This window comes from Coenobita brevimanus, chromosome 98 (genome assembly GCF_032717465.1).
Source record: "Coenobita brevimanus isolate Jiangsu-jjx chromosome 98, ASM3271746v2, whole genome shotgun sequence".
NCBI lineage: Eukaryota > Metazoa > Arthropoda > Malacostraca > Decapoda > Coenobitidae > Coenobita > Coenobita brevimanus.
In genome coordinates, this window is record NC_137051.1 from 39,049,299 (window position 1) to 39,065,955 (window position 16,657).

At 40.0% G+C, this 16,657-nt stretch overlaps 1 protein-coding gene across 1 annotated transcript in view; it reads left to right on the forward strand.

The window, feature by feature from the left end:
* Window positions 1-242: 242 nt before the first annotated feature.
* The window catches only part of Vps45 (vacuolar protein sorting 45), a 47,995-nt gene continuing 31,580 nt past the window's right edge, over window positions 243-16,657 (forward strand). The window contains exons 1-7 of the mRNA XM_080283697.1: window positions 243-367; window positions 2,453-2,651; window positions 5,358-5,507; window positions 8,016-8,152; window positions 8,568-8,678; window positions 11,988-12,122; window positions 16,108-16,248. Of these exons, the coding sequence (XP_080139823.1) occupies window positions 275-367; window positions 2,453-2,651; window positions 5,358-5,507; window positions 8,016-8,152; window positions 8,568-8,678; window positions 11,988-12,122; window positions 16,108-16,248 (966 nt within the window). The 5' untranslated portion in view covers window positions 243-274. The remainder of the gene's footprint in view (window positions 368-2,452; window positions 2,652-5,357; window positions 5,508-8,015; window positions 8,153-8,567; window positions 8,679-11,987; window positions 12,123-16,107; window positions 16,249-16,657) is intronic.

Below are 16,657 nucleotides of genomic sequence, written 5' to 3' on the forward strand. Positions count from 1 at the left end.
GGGGATGTGTGCTTTTTCCCGTAATATGCTTCCTTTTCCCATAATAATGAGTACTGTAAATTTATAACGTGTCAAAGAAATTAATCCATCAAATACTGGAATTCCAAGATATTTTCACGAACCTTTTTTGTCCAGAAACACTCGGGAGTACAGTGTAGAGCCTATATGAACTCGCGAGACTACCGTACTTGCTGTGGAAGTTTGTCGTAAGCTGTTGAGATTTTGACCTGGAAATTATTTTCGAAAAACAGTTCTCCCCACTAACCCTACAACCATGAGCCTGGTGACGGCAGTGAAAAACTATGTGCAGAGGATGATCACAGAGAGCGAACCTGGTTATAAGATAATGCTAATGGATAAAGAAACGGTAAGTATTCATGGCTTGAGTATGTAAATTATAAATTGGAACATAAAAGTACTTTTCTTTTTAATTAATTCTTACCAAACAGGCATAGCCTTTTTGTATTTTCTTCGGAAATGAGTCTTTCACAAGTTACTTATTATTCCTGGATTCCCACAGCTACCGGTACTTGGCATTTTTATAAACTTACCTTTGAAGGCTGTAAATGGAGTTTTAGAATGCTTAATTATTCCTCTGACATCTGCCAGTAGCTGGCCATATTTGTTACTCATGCACATTTTTTAATCTGAAAACTGGCTGTCAAACGTCAGTGAGGTTAAGTTGGATTAGGTTTGGTTAGGTTAGGTTGGATTAAGTTTGGTTTGGTTAGGTTAGGTTAAGTTAAATCATTTAGATTCCCATAGCTCTGACACAGGATACATTGATGCTCCAGTTGTAAGCAAGGCGGCCAGTCGGAGAGATCGTCAATAAACACTGCTGTGGGTGCCCTGGCCTTGAGATTGTTTGTTATGATAGAGGTGGAATCACTGCACCCGTTTGGTAAAGAATTATCTTTTTTTTTCTTTCTTTCTTTCTTTCTCTGGCCCATACTCAACTTGAGGATAAATTTATGATACAGTATTCCCATATGTTTTTAATGAGATTAGTTTTTACCATCATATCTGTTGGAAATTATCAATTTTTGAAATATGCCCCCCCCCAAAATAAATGTAACTGTATTACAAACCATTTTAGGCATTAACCTATCCTGACTGACCCCACATAACCAAACCTACAGTAGACCCTAAGTGATTCAGCCCTGACTATCTATCCATCTGTCTATTGCCAGACGCCATAATCCCGTAAGGGATGGCCATTATTTTGACTTTGAGTTATTTGTTTTACAGGGAGGGGCACTAACCCTCCACCAGCCCCCTTGTTGACACGTAGGGAGCACGTATGGTTTGGTTATATGGTTACCACCCAGCATTGTAAATGGTTTCTTGACTTACAGGAAACCATTTGGTTTGTCACTTAATGTAAAGCCACATGTAAAGGGAGGAAAAGCAATAAGAAGTGACAGAAAAGATGGGAGAAATAGGAAGAAAGGAGGGCAGGCACAGTAAATGAATGATAAAGCCTATGGAAGAAGTAGGCAGCACTACATCAAGTGAGTGGATGATGGTTGCCACCACCTACCACTACCCAGTTCCACAAAATCCAGCCTTGCCTTAGTCATCAGACTGACAGACTGTTTTCTCTTTTTCCTTTCTATTTTTTTCATTTTCTTTAATCATTTGTCAAGCAGTGTCAGACTTAAGTACCGGTACCTTTTTCCTCCATATAAGGCAGTGTCAAGATTGTGCCCCCATTGATCACTGGGCTTGTTCATGATGGCCAGTGCCATTTCCTCCACAGCCTCCTAACATGAAGCATTTAAGGTTTGACTCAGTAAAAACCTGACGTTTGTCTGTTTAACGACATGTACAGTAAAGCTTGTCCAAAATTAAGTTGCATGTACTGTATGAATAGCTTCTTTTCTCATTTTGACTGATTGCTTTATTTGAATGATAATGTTGTTTCACAAGAATTGTTGTATGACAGGTGGTGGCAACCACCATCCGCTCACTTGATGTAGTGCTGCCTACTTTTTCCTTCATCTTTATCATTCTATCTCTTATGTCTGCCTTCCCTTCTTCCTATTTCTCCCTTTCCTCCTGTCACTTTTTATTACCGGTACTCCTCTTTCTACTTTGGAGGCTCTGCACTGAATGACAAACCTAATGAATTCCTGTAACCCAGGAGACCATTTACAGTGCAGGGTGGTAACCATATAAACAGATAGTGGGGTGGCACGGAGCCTGCTGTGGTGCCCCAGTTAACTGGATGGAGCTCCACAAATGCAGCATTCATCCAGGAACCAAACCTCCACAATTTTCCCAGCATCACAAGGCATGGTCACCCACAAGGGAACATCAGCTCAATGCACAGGACTGCCCAGCAGGGGTGATTGCCTCTCTACGATTGATGGGTTTGCTCAGCCAGATAGATTAGGGTTGATAACTAAAAATTTGGCATTTTCAAAACCATTTTCTTCTTCTCTTTCTTTAGACATCCTTTGTGAGTGTGGTGGTGGGCATGAGTGAGGTGATGCGTCAGGAGGTGTATATGTTCGAACGCCTAGACCAGACCAGCTCTGGGGAGAACATGGTTTACCTCAAGTGTTTGGTGTTCATCCGGCCAACCAGGGAGAACATTGAACTGTTGATACGTGAGCTACAAAAGCCAAGATACGGCAGCTACTATATTTGTAAGTAGAATACTAAAAGATTTACTTGTACTTAGATTTACTGTTACTGTACCTTTATATTGTAATTCAGGAATTATAATATATAGTATCGGTACTGTACAGAACTATGCATTTATTTTATATGCAGATACTGTCTGTGCCATACCAGTACTGTTCTTTAAACAGTTCCAGTGAAGTAGTGAAGGAGCATTGTGTTGTTGATGTGCATGTGATTGAAAGTACTGGGAGACACACTCTGTGATTGTATGGTATAAGGAGAGGATAGAGAATGGGTGAGTGAGGTGAATGAGGTGGAGGGTGAGATGGAAGGATGAGGTAGAGAGATAATATGAGAGAGGGGTGTGTGAGTTGGAGGGAGGGCAGCATAAAAGCAGAGGACAGGGTGACATGGAGGCAATTTGTTTATGACCACTCCTTATAGTATTAAGGCAGTTAGCTGTGGAGAGATAGACTGACCAATTTAATAGTTGCATCATACTTTCATATAAGTTTTGTTACACAGAGACTTTATGATGTACTGTATATGTAAATAGTGTAGATTACGTAAGGTTGGCAGGATGCATTAAAAGATGTGAGAAAATACCATTTGATGCTAAGATGGCTGGATTACTGAAGAATATGAGCATGTAGTAATGCTGTGACTTAGTTAAATGAAGATCAACCCCATTACATGGTACATTATAACAAAACATTTCATGACCATAGTTTTTGGAAGCATTTTTGTCTCCAAAATAAGAAATGGATTGTTATGAGGGAAAAAAAAAACTATATGTGCATAGATATATGCCAATTACAGTTAAAAAAAAAAAAAAAAAGTGTAAAGAGATCTTAGCATGGATGAATTAAGGTATGCCATAGCTTGAATGTCCTCCCCCCAAAAAAATGAATAAATAAATAATAACAAGCACAAAACAAGTTCTAAAGATGAATTTTACCACCTGTACTGTACACTACTGTATAAGTGAGTGTCTGTACATATATATAGGCTATATATTTTTTTTGTAGCTGTGGTAAAGCCCAGTGAGTGTCAGGTATATTTCTGTCAGTTTACTAATGTTTGGTAAATTGTTACATCATGCATAATTCATATCCGTTTCAATTACCAGAACTATAGAGGGAGCGTGGCCATGTGTGATTTGCCACAAGGGCATGGGAAATTATTGGCATACAACATCTCCCATGAGAGTCCATGTCTGAAGTCATGTGAGAGGGCATCAGGTACTATGATAAACAACAAGGGGCTCAAGACTGATCCTGATGCACACCAACAGTCACAGGAAACTCATCACTCAAATCTTCATGCACTCTTATTTGGGTGCAAGCACCCACATACATAGCCATAACCACCCTAACCAGTCACTCCTTGATCCCAAGTTTTCTCATTGCCCACTTCACCTACCTCCTAGGGACTCTGTTAAAGGCCTTCTCCAAGTCAGCCAAACCAACATAAAGTTCATAACCACTTAAAATGGTATGTACTGCACCAACAAACGATAGTACCGGTACTGTAGATAGATACGGTAGTATTATAATGTCGAACTACATCAAGTCTGCGTAAGTGGCCAGGTTATCATCAGTGTTCTCCCAAAGGCTGGAGGGCAGCTGTTTCACTTTTGACCACATGTGGAAGGTGGTGATGAAAGCATGAGTTACCAAGCCAAGGGCCATGCAATTATATGCACATATTCACTCACTATTCTGCATAAGAATCATTATCATTCTCCAGTATGGTATAATACACAGATACACTCAGCATAATTAAGGAACTTTGCCACATTATCATAGCACATGTATACAGTGGCAGTGGCCCCAACTGGTCAGCATTGCCCGAAATATTTGTCATGTTTACATTTATCACTGATCAGAATTTTGCATCACAGTATCATCGTTAATACAGCCAGTTTCATGGCTGAAGAAATTAACAACAGAATTGAACAGCACCAGGATGCAATAACTGATACATGCATATTACTTAAGTCCAAAGCAAGGAGTGAGACATTAGCAGTGAGTGGTTGGTTAGAGAGAGAGAGAGAGAGAGAGGGAGAGGGAGAGAGTTTCTAACCCACACAGATAATATTGTTATGCAGTAGTTAAGCAACGTTGGGTCTGGTTAGTACTTGGATGGGTGACCGCCTGGGAACACCAGATGCTGTTGGCATCCCTACGTCAAGTGGGGTTGGTGGAGAATTAGTGCCCCTCCCTGTAAAACACTTAACTCTAAGCCCTTGGCCACCCTGTCTGGGATACATGGCATCTGGCAATGAATGAATGAAAATGAATGTCCCAGACATCCTTAACCCGTTAACTGCACATGGCTGTTTTTTGGAGGTGTCCGTGGTGTGCAGACATAGGGGTAAAAATGAAATTTCCCAAAGGCCAAATTTTGTCTTAGGAATTGAGAGAACACATGCCAAAGTATATAGTAATGAAATATTAGCTCAATATTTACCTTGGTAAAGCCATGGATGAACATCAAAATGTCTGATTCCCTATTGGAATGTATGGTTTTCGTTTTCTTTTTTGGTGTCGGTTTCGGTTTCGGTTTTGAAGGCTCAAACATGCTTGCATGGGTCAGCCTTGGTCACCATGGCACTATATTCAAAATTCACCTGTGCTGCCAGGGCTGTATTGAGCAGTTGCACTCGGAACAGCCCAGGCTGTTTAGAGCAGTTAATGGGTTAAGGGGTTAATATGACTGCAATTCAGATTTCAGCAATGTGGTGAGCAAGAGTGATGTGAAACTGCTGGCAGAAGCCGATGAAAGTGAAGCAGTGAAGGAGGTACAGGAGCTGTATGCTGACTACCAGGCACTCTCACCCCACCTCTTCTCTCTCAATATGGCCACGTACTCCCACAGTAAGTATTGTTTCCAGTGCACGGATGTGGGATTGTGGGGGGCTTATGTCCCCTGTTTATGGCAGACCAGTGATTATTTATACTTAAAAAACAATATTATTTATCAAAATAAATGCAGTAAATGTCTTATATGTGTTACTTTAGAATCATTTCAGTGACTGAAAGAAGTACAGTAATTTAAAACTGCATTTGATACGATTGTTTGAATGAATTACTGGTAGCTAAGTGGTACCGTAATTCTTTTAGGAATCATGCCCTGCCCTTTTCAAAGTTCTTGCCCCCTCCCCCCATTTCAAAGTGCTGGATCTGACCCTTGTTTTGAACCTTACATTCTTTTTACCTTTCCTTTATTTCCCCCTTTGTACATTCTGCATCGCTTAACACTTACAGATTATTGATGCTCTTCCCCTTAGGCTACACTAGCATATGGTACCAGTCCAGTACTGACTTTTTTAACCTCGTTCACTACAAAGACAACTTTTTAATTTCATTTTTACTAATTCCAAACAGTTTTATTAAACTTTGGAAAGTCCTCTTGCTTTGAAGGGAGTTTAATGAATGCTATATCTAGCACCTCCTGTTTGAACGGCATCTAAATTGAAAAAAAAAAAAAAAAAAATCTTTGAAGATAGCAAGAATTGTATAGCATCATCATCATCATCATCATCATCATCATCATCATCATCATCATCCTCACCATCATCGTCATCATCATCGTTGTCAGTCATTATCATCCCAACCTCTATTTTTTTCTCTCTGAGGATGGGGTGAGGTTGGGTCCAGAAAGTAAGGAAAACGAAAAGCATGGTGCAGAGGGAACAAATTAACTGCATGCCCAGTGGGCCACACACTCACTGACTTATCATTTGAGCCCTGGAGTCCTGACTTCATCTCATAGGCACAACCATCCACACATATACACCTCATATTACTAGCAAGACAGTCAGTCTGATGGCAATCAGGTTAAAAAAGGAGGTGCCAAACTCTTGTCATCCTCTCTATAAAATTCATCCAACCAGCTTGGTCCCTTGTCAGTTCCACAGCATCATCAGCCTCCATATCTGGCTTTCTCACATATTCATATCCATGTTGTTCTTAGCCTGCCATGCCTCCTCCCTCCTTAAATCTCATTTGTATGCCCGTTTGCACTATCCTGTCTGGTGCTGGAGTGGGACTTCATATGTAGTTACACCAATATAACCACATGGCTCCATTGCCTGGTTATATAGACATCCCTCAGCACCCTTCTTATCCCCTAAAGGGAAGATGGTGGACTGTGTAAGGAGGGTAATTTCAGTCTTCTGTGTACTGGGTTCACAGTTTAGATCAGGCTCAAACAACAGTAACACCTCCTTACTTTCATTTTCCTTTCATCTTTCTTGGTCAGTCATACTGAATTGTTCATGTAAATAAGGAAGTATAAAGTGAACATAGGTATTTACAAGGCTACAACCCATTTATCACTCATTATGATTTAATCTGGAGGCACTTGATTTGCTACCTCCTACCTGAAGGAGTTATGTTCATCTTCCCCATGTTGTACTGAATGAGGCCACACACACACACACACACACACGTGTTGTGGCATCAAAACTGCTATCCACAAATGGCACTGGCACCTATGCATTCACATGTTGTTAGAGATGTTTAGGTGAGTGAGTGCTCAGGCAAGGGAGCAAGACATTATAGACATTGGAGGAAGGTATGCCGTATGAGACATTTCAGTGCACCGTCTCCTTAGCTCTGAGTCTGAGGTGATTTGTTTTGTCACCATTTCTAATGCCTGTGTGATGCTGGAAGTGTCTTGCAGCCTCATCCTGAAGGGTGACTCCAAATGAGGGAGCTATATATAAGAAAATGGTTTGATCTTGCAAAAACATGTTTTTGTTAGTGTTCATGACAGGTCCTTCTCACTCTGCCTTGTATATGCTTCCCAAGGAGGAAGCATAGGGTGTTAAAAAAAAAAAGCAGATTTTTGCAAGGCCACACACCCATTTTTTCTTGGAAAAATGAACTTTGAGGTATATTTTGGCCCTGCGTAAGGTAATTCGGTCGCTATATTGAGTGAACCTGCACACACAAGAAGTAGTGGCAGTGACTAACATATCATGCAAGAGTGAACTCCCACATTGTTCTTTTAGTACAGTACAAAGAATGTATTGAATATTTTTTTTTTAGAATGAATGGACAAGACATTGTTGACCTTAGGGGAACGTCTCCATGCCTTGTAAGGCATTTCAACTGTAGACAAGAAACAAGGCTTTCTCTCCTTAGCATTCTCAGTGTGAGATAATTCCTTCTTTTGTTGTGTAAAACACTTAGATGGTGTTGTAAGAAGGCAGAAATCTTCTTTCTCAGAGTACCTTGAGAATACTTGCTACAAGTAAAAAGTGGGTTTTTGGCTTGCAAAAGCTTGCTGCAGTGTTTTCACTCTTCTCTATTTGTGGTTGTACAGTAAGTAGTACAGTCTGTCAGCCTATCTGACCTTCATATTGTACAATATTTCAGGTCTTAAGTGGGCTCCTGGTGCACTGCAGAGAACAGTTCAAGGTGTTGTAGGAGTTTTATTCAGTCTCCAGCTGTTACCAACTATACGCTATCAGAACAACTCAGAAATGGCCCGAGTTCTGGCAGAAAACATAAGGGTAAATTACTGCAGTGATTAGTTTGTATGCACGTTTGATCATATGCTAGATGCCTTGCACCCATGATCCTGATAGACAAGTTATTCTGGGTTGGCACTTTAAAAATACCATAATGCTTATAAGCTTGAAACAGTCTTCAGAAAAAATGACACTATAACAAAAGTTATCGTATGATTTTTGTCAGATTTAGATGCATTATACAGTGTTACTGATTTTTTAAAGGTAAATTGTTGTGTAGGATTCAATAAGAGGAGTTTCTGTTGACAAAGATCTCATTAATTACTTGCCATTGGTGGCAGACTGTACTGTATATTTTTACTGAAGTTACTGTAAATCAGCAGTGAAGTGGAACTGACTTATTTAAATTACAGTACATTGTAATAAATGTTATTATTTGGGTATTGTTACCTTGCAGCAAACGGTGTTGACAGAAAGCTCCCTATACCACAGTACTGAAGCTGAGGGCAACACACTCCTTCTCATCCTTGACCGTCGAAATGATCCTGTTACTCCTCTGCTTCACCAGGTCATTTATAATTGTTTGTTTCACATGTTTTTAACTTTGTAATTACTGTGTGCCCTGAGAGTATTATTATTATTATTATTATTATTATTATTATTTTTTTTTTTTTTTTTTTTTTTTTTTTTTTAGGGCAAGAGGACCACCTAGACATAAAGTAACTTGGTGGTGGGATGAGGGTGTAGAAGCTGCAGTTAAGGAGAAAAGAAGGCTTTTCCGGGAATGGAAGAAGGGTGGTAGCAAGGAGAAATACTTGGCTGCCAAGTGTAGGGCTAGAAGAGAGGTATACAGGGCGAAGTCTGAGTCACAGAGACTTTTACTTGATAACCTAAATCATGGGGAAAGGAAAAATATGATATTTAAGGTTCAAATCAGATGAAGAGGGATAATCGGGATATTATAGGTGAGCAGTGTGTGAAGAATGATGAAGGAAGGGTAGTGGTGAACAATGAGGATATTAAAGATGCATGGAGAGAGCATTATAGCCGGTTATTGAATGAGGAGTTTGACTGGGACAGGGAAGGTTTGGAGCCAGCAGATCCAGTGTCTGGCCCTTGGCCTTTGATTGATGCTGCTACTGTGAGTGAGGCAATAGGCAGGATGAAGGTGGGGAAGGCAGCAGGTGTGTCTGGGTTGACTGCCGAAATGTTGAAGGCCTCAGGAGATATAGGGGTTAGTTTAGTCACTGACCTGATAAATATGATTATTTATGAGTATGTTGTCTTAGATGATTGGCGGAAGAGTGTAATTGTAAATGTGTATAAGGGGAAGGGTGATGCCCTGGAAAGAGGAAATTATAGAGGTATAAATCTTTTAGATCAGATAATGAAGGTAATGGAGAGAGTTTTAGAAGGTATGATTAGAGAAAGAGTGAATATTGATGAGATGGAGTTTGGGTTTATGCCAGGTAGGGGGACCACTGATGCCATATTCATTGTTCGACAGCTTCAGAAAAAATATATTGGTAGGAGAAGGGATCTGTATTTTGTTTTCTTTTATTTGGAAAAGGCCTTTGACAGAGTTCCCAGAGAGATGGTGAAGTGGGCAATGAGAAAGCTTGGCTTGGAGGAGTGGCTGGTTAGGGTGGTTACGGCTATGTATGTGAATGCCCTCACCCAGGTAAGAGTAAATGGAGATTTGAGTGATGAGTTTTCTGTGAATGTTGGTGTTCATCAAGGGTCAATTTTGAGTCCCATGTTGTTTATCTTGGTACTTGAAGCCCTCTCACGTGACTTTAAAAGCGGACTCCCTTGGGAGATGTTGTATGCTGATGATTTGGTGTTGATTGCAGAGAACGAAAGGGAGGCGGAGGAAAGGTTTAGGAAGTGGAGAGATGGCATGGAGCACAAGGGCTTAAGGGTAAATGCAGATAAAACGAAAGTGATGATATCTAGGGTTGGTGGCGGTACTGTCAAAGACGAGAGAGAGTGGCCATGTGCAGTTTGCCACAAGGGTGTGGGAAGTAATTCCATCTTGTGCGGTGTTTGTGATAAATGGGTGCACAAGAGATGTAGTGGTATAAGAGGTAGACTGCAAGATAATGCTGATTTTATGTGTACTGCGTGTCGGGGAGAGCAGGTGGAGATTGTCAAGCGTGAAAGGATTGAACTTGCTGGTGAATCTCTTGAGTGTGTGAAAGAGTTTTGTTATTTGGGAGACATGCTGTGTGCTGGAGGTGGGGCTGGAGCTTTGTATGCAGGATGTGTTAGGAGTGTAATGCTGTATGGTAGTGAGATCTGGGCAGTAAAGGAGGAGGATATTCGCCGGCTCAGATGTACAGAAATGACAGCGATTAGGTGGATGTGTAGTGCATCCCTGCGTGCAAGGTCTGGGGGGGCTGGGTTTATGATGGAAGAGTTGAGAGGTAGGATGGGACTGGAGTGTATTGGTGTTGTGATGAGGAGAGGTAGATTGAGATGGTTTGGACATGTGGAGAGGATGGGGGATGATAATTGGGTGAGGAAGGTGAGAAGTGTTAATATTGGAAGTGGGGTTATAAGGGGTAGACTGAGAAAGACATGAGACGAGGTCATTAAGTGTGACCTCAGGGTTAAGGGGCTGAACAGGGAGGCTGCAATGGATCGTGCAGCATGGAGAGCCGCCATTAGGTGACCAAAGCCGACGCATGCAAGCATGTTGGAGCCTTTAAAAAACAAAACGAAACGGTTCTTATATGATTTTACCATCTTGGCTAAGAGAGAACTGACATCAATTTGGAGTTACTGGCTATAAATATTCAGTATCAGGTTTAAGTCTCTTTCCATTTCAGCCATTTGCCTTCATTTTTCACCTCCATATATCTATTGCTGATTAACTGGATGATGTGCTGGTGAATGGTGAGGAAAATGAAACAGTGATAGAAAATGAGAGGTCTGTTCAGAAAGGAGCTGAAGGGAGCAGAGTAGTTAGTTGGTTCCAAGATCTTGATATCCATTCAAAATAGAAGATATGAGTAGTGTACAGAGGTTTTAAGTATAGTACATAAAGGCTTGTTAATGCCAACATTAATATACAGATTTAATATTTTGGGTATAGCATGAATATGAAAATCAGAAGTGAGAGCAGTAGAAATGGGACATGTATTTGCATTGAAGAGGTTGGATAGGATAAGAAACAGACATGTTGAAGGTGTTGAGTAAGGAAGATGATTAATCAGAGAAGAAAAGAGAGTGCTTAGAATAATTTGTGATCACATAGAAAGAATATACAGTATATGAATAGTGTGGTAAATTAGGTATGTATGAGTGAGTTTGAGGGTAGGAGGTGTGAAAGAGCATGAAGGTGGTTGTGGATATGTTAAGTGAATGTGAGATAGTGAGGTATGGAAGAAGATAAAACAGAAAAGTAGATGAAGAATGAAAAATGAATGATGATAGGTGTACAGTGCTTAAATGAAGATGCTCATAGCAGGGATTGACAACATGATCTATATCCCACTGCCATTATGATTGCTTGGCTTGTGAGGTGGGCCTGAAAGTGCTGAAGGTTTGAATGATGAGTTAATTTATGTATGGTCCATTCTATTAAAAACTGCATTGATAGCTCTACTTTTGTGCTTTCCTATTTCTATTTTTGGATCCTATCCACCCCATTTACAAGTAGGAAATAGGTATATGATGATAATGGGGGCTTTATTCCCTTACAAGTACTCTCATTCTATTCTCCTTTTTAGTAAAGACTTCTTGTTTTCTCATTCATTTTGTGAAGTCTCACTGTGTGTGTATATTTGTATTGCTGATGTTTTTGTATGTCATACTTTTACAGCTGTAGGATTTTTACAAAAAATAAAGGTTATATTTTATTTAATACTTTCAGTGGACATATGAGGCAATGGTTCATGAGCTGATTGGTGTAACTAATGGTCGGGTGAGCCTGGCACATGTTGCTGGTGTGGCAGATGATCTGAAGGAAGTGGTAATGTCACCAACACAGGATGACTTCTATGCCAGGGTCAGTATTACCAGCGGTACGCTATGAACTACCGATACTCTCTTATCAACCTTGTTTATTTGTTATTGTGTATGGTCGTTGAGGATAGGCTGGTATCAGTAAGGTGACTAGAGGTGGATGGGTGTTGGGAGGAGTGGTGGGTGAAGGTAGAGAGGAGAAGAAATGTAACAGTCATTAAGGAAAGGTATATGATGGAAACAGGAAATCATGTGTTCAACTCAGAGCAGTGGATATGAGTTAGAATTTATTATGTATTGCCAGATTAGGTTTTGCACTATCTGGGTTTTAGCTACAAGGTAATGGCATGGAGTGTCTTGCTGGGGAAAGTACTAATTTGAGAAAATTGCGAACCAGAAATTTTGATGTCTGGAATAGGAATGCAACTAGAATGAAAAAAAAAAAAATGTAGTTTACTGTATCATCCACATTAATTTGTTAACCCCATCAGTGCAAAATATATTTTTTCATATTTTATTCTTTCAGAAGCAAGATGATTTTAATCAGTAATCATGAACAGTAAAGTTCTTTATAATAAGAAATGAAGTAAAAAATAGGAGTGTGTTGGGTGGTGGAGTAGGTATCTCAAGTGGCGTCAGCAACATGACACTAAACCTTATTCAGACCCAAACATTATTACTATATCTTCTTATGAAAAACTGCGCCTTTTTGACAAGATGTGAAATGATTGTAAATGTTCTGTGATGGAAGTTGCTGATGGAACCTTGTATGTAGTTCCCATGATGTGGTTAGTTCTAGGTGGTTGCCATGTAGTTGCCTTTGATTTGCATCTAATATTCTTTTAAGCCATTTCAGTATGTTTGCTTTACCTCTTTACAGTAGGCTTTGCCCTTAGGAAGCATACCTGTACTGTAGTTTAGCTGAGGTCACAGTGGGTTTTTAATTGGCAAGTCGGAGTCATATCATGGTGAGATTTTTTTTCCCACTTTTTCCTTTAAGTCATTTTAATGTCACTCGCTTATGCCTGCTGTACATGTGTACAGTAGGCTGTGTCCTAAGAAAGCAATCTGTATTCTAGTTGGGGTCATAGAGAGTTTTTAGTGGGGATGTTGGAGTTTGGTTGGAGACTTGATAGTAGTAGTAGTAGTAGCAGTTCCTTAGGCATTCTGGCTGAACAGCCCTGAGTCTGTTACTTGGTTATCACATTAGCTTTCTTATAATGTATTAAAAGGGTACACTTATGGGGGTTCCATGTGTGCAGTCCACCAAGGTAACACCGACCATGTAAGTGTGCTGAAAGTATGCTGAAAAACTTGTTTGAATGGAATATGTACCACAGGCGTGGAAGAAGGCTGTAATTGTAGCTTGATACATACAGCATGCATGATGCCTAGGGTGATAACAAAAACTGTCATGGAATAATTCTGCTGTGTTGTTGGAAAGGTAGGCCTGTGGGGGAAAAATAATCATAGGAAAGGTAAAGAAACAGGATGATGTTTGGTGAGCGATGAACCAGTAGGGGAAGTGTGGGACAAATATTTGCAGTAAGAAAATAGTGTGAAAAGCATATGAGAAGTACTGTAAGGAATTTATGTCATTTATGGGTCAGGAATGAATGAGTGACAAGGTGAATGCTGAAAGACTGTGGAAGGTTTTACACTAGTTTGATATGGATGGAAAGATGTCCTTAAAGTGTTTTTATGATGGTGATGAAGCATTAGGAAGAGAAGGTGGATGTATTAGGTAGGTAGTTTAATATTAGTAGTTAGAATTTGACAAAGGTATGTGATATCCTCATAGTATACAGTGTAATGAATATGGATGGAGTTATGAGAGCGGTTACAATTCAAGTCATGGAGAGAAGGCTGAGGATCATATTAAATGGCAAAGGGGGGAGTATCACAAGCTTGATTAATACAGGTAATGCTGTATTGCTTCCCTGATAGTGAACAAGACCTTTGAAGAATAGTTCAGAGTTTTATTAGTGTCTGTGAATGCCAGGTTTGAAAGTAAATATAGTTAAGAGTACTGTAGATTGGTAGATCTTGAGGAAGAAGGTGGCTCACTGTGATATGCTGGTGAATGGAAGACTTTCAGAGTGCTGCATCATCTCCAACTGAGTCCTACAGCAGTCCTTTGCTGATTATCATGCTTGTAATATTCTTGGATTATTTTTACTCCCATGTTGACTTGTGAGATTCAGTAATGGCTTACAGTCATGCGTCATTATGCACGTCAAGTGAAAACCCATCGCATAGCAAAGTTGATATAACATGGCGTCAGTTCTTGTCCAGCTAAATTCTGTGTTATTTCCCTACCTTTGTCAATAACTATTCTACCATATACTTTTCCTGTTACACTAAGAAGACAAATGCCTCTGTAATTACCAAACACTTCTTTTTCCCCTTTTCCTTTGTACGGGGGAATAATTATACCTGACTTCCAAACCTCTGGGACTCTACCTTCCTCCCAGGCCAATCTGCATATCTTCCATATCCATTCTGTTACTACCTCTCTGCCATGCTTCAGCATTTCACCACACACTCCATCAGTTCCTGGGGCTTTCCCCATTTTGACTTTCTTCATTACTTCAGTACAGTACTTCCACCCTACTGATTTCTTCCTCTCTTCTCACCTCCGTCCTTTTTGCGGCTATTCCCCAGCCATTTATACTCGCATTACTTTCATTCTCTGTGTTTAGTAATGCCTTAAAGTGTTCTCTCCATCTGCTTACTTTTTCTCCCATATCCACTTGCAATCTGCCATTTTTATCTTTCACTCCCCGACTTACTTCTTTATCACCCTGTCTAACTCTCTTTACCTCTTTCCAGAACATTTTCTTATATTCCTTCCACTTTACACTTAAATTTCTTCCAGATTCCTCATCCACTGTCTTCTTACTCTCTTACTAATCATTTCACCTCTCTTTTCCTCTTTACATATACTGTAACTCTCTCTTCTGTCTCAGCTTCCTCCATGCCCATGTTTCTCATCCACTCACTATGTGCTTTCTTCTTTTGGGCCACAGCCTGGCTCATTATTAATATAGCAAAATAACTGTGCATAAGGGATTACCAGATGGAAGACCAGTTTACACAAATGCAAAATAGCCAGTCAAAAGCAAAAGTAGTCATTCTTGTGTTTGATATTATTATCAGTAGGTATTTTAGTGACTTGAGTGGTCTGTGGTCTTCCCAGATCTCATTAGTTTACCCAGACATATATAATAGTTACAATAAATACTTTACTGTTGCAGGTCCAGGACCAACTAGGTCCTGCCAACTAGGTAGCAGATGACACTCTAAAAGTCTCCCATTGGTGAATGAATTTTAATACTTAAGTGCATGTACTAGAAAAGATAAGTAAATGTACAAAGGATGTGGAAATTAAAGTGGCACAGGGAAGGAAGTTGGCTGGTGAATTGAAAACCTTCATACTAAACAGAGGTCTGAGTGTGTTTGTGCCCATATTGACAGTTGAGTATGAGACTTTGGTGTGATGTGAGAGTGAAAAGTTAAGAATAGGAAAAGTGGAAATGGAATTATTATAATAAACCAAGGAAATGGATGAATGTAGTAAATATGTTAGAAAGTGAGGCAACTATGGAAGTCAATGAGTCATGGAAACTGACAGGAGATTGAGTTTGTCACATGCACAATATACAGAGATGCACATGTCAAGGATTTGGCATCCTCGTCCCCTCCCCATTTTTAAGTTGTCAGATGTACAGTATGCTGCATACATCTACTGTATACAGAAAAATACCTGAAAATGTGTGCAGGTGGTTAGGCTTGTAAGATTGAGCAAAGATTCTGAGGCTTGAATGATTTGTGAATGATTATGTAACCCATTTCACTGGGGACATTGATTGTCTAACCCATTTCACTGGGATTGTTTTTGATAGTTCTCCCACATTTGTGCATTCTTTTTCCTTGTTTTGGGATCCTACCTACCCTGTCTTTAGGCTGGATAAAATGTCTTGATAATGATGATGATGATGAAGATAACAGATTTTCTTCTATTTCAGAGCATGTATCTGAACTATGGAGAGATTGGCCAGACCATAAAAGACCTCATGGAGGAGTACCAGAAAAGACTTTCTAAACAACAGAAAGTAGAAACTATCAGCGATATGAAGCATTTTGTAGAGAGTTACCCTCAGTTTAAGGTACATTGTTTTCTACTCTGTTTACAACTCCCTGGTATTAATAAAGTTGTTTTTCAGATGTTGTGGTAGTAGGTCGAGGCACTCTCCATCCACTTACTCATTGTAGTGCTGCTTTTTGGTGACTGCCCTTTCCTTTCTTCCTTCCTTCTTTCCTTCCTTCCTCTTCAGTCTTTCTTTCTATCATTCTTTCCTCTTCCTTCTGTCTACAGGTGACTCTCCACTGAGTGACAAGCCAAATGGTTTCCAGAACACCAGGAAAGTATTTACTACACTGGGTAGTATCCATACAACTAAATTATGGCACCTGGTGGTTTAGTAGGTAATTAAGGCACTCTAGTTGGATTGAGCTTGTGCAAGTTTATATCCAGGGGGTGGTTGGAGTTTATTGCTCAGGTAATGCCACTCAGGG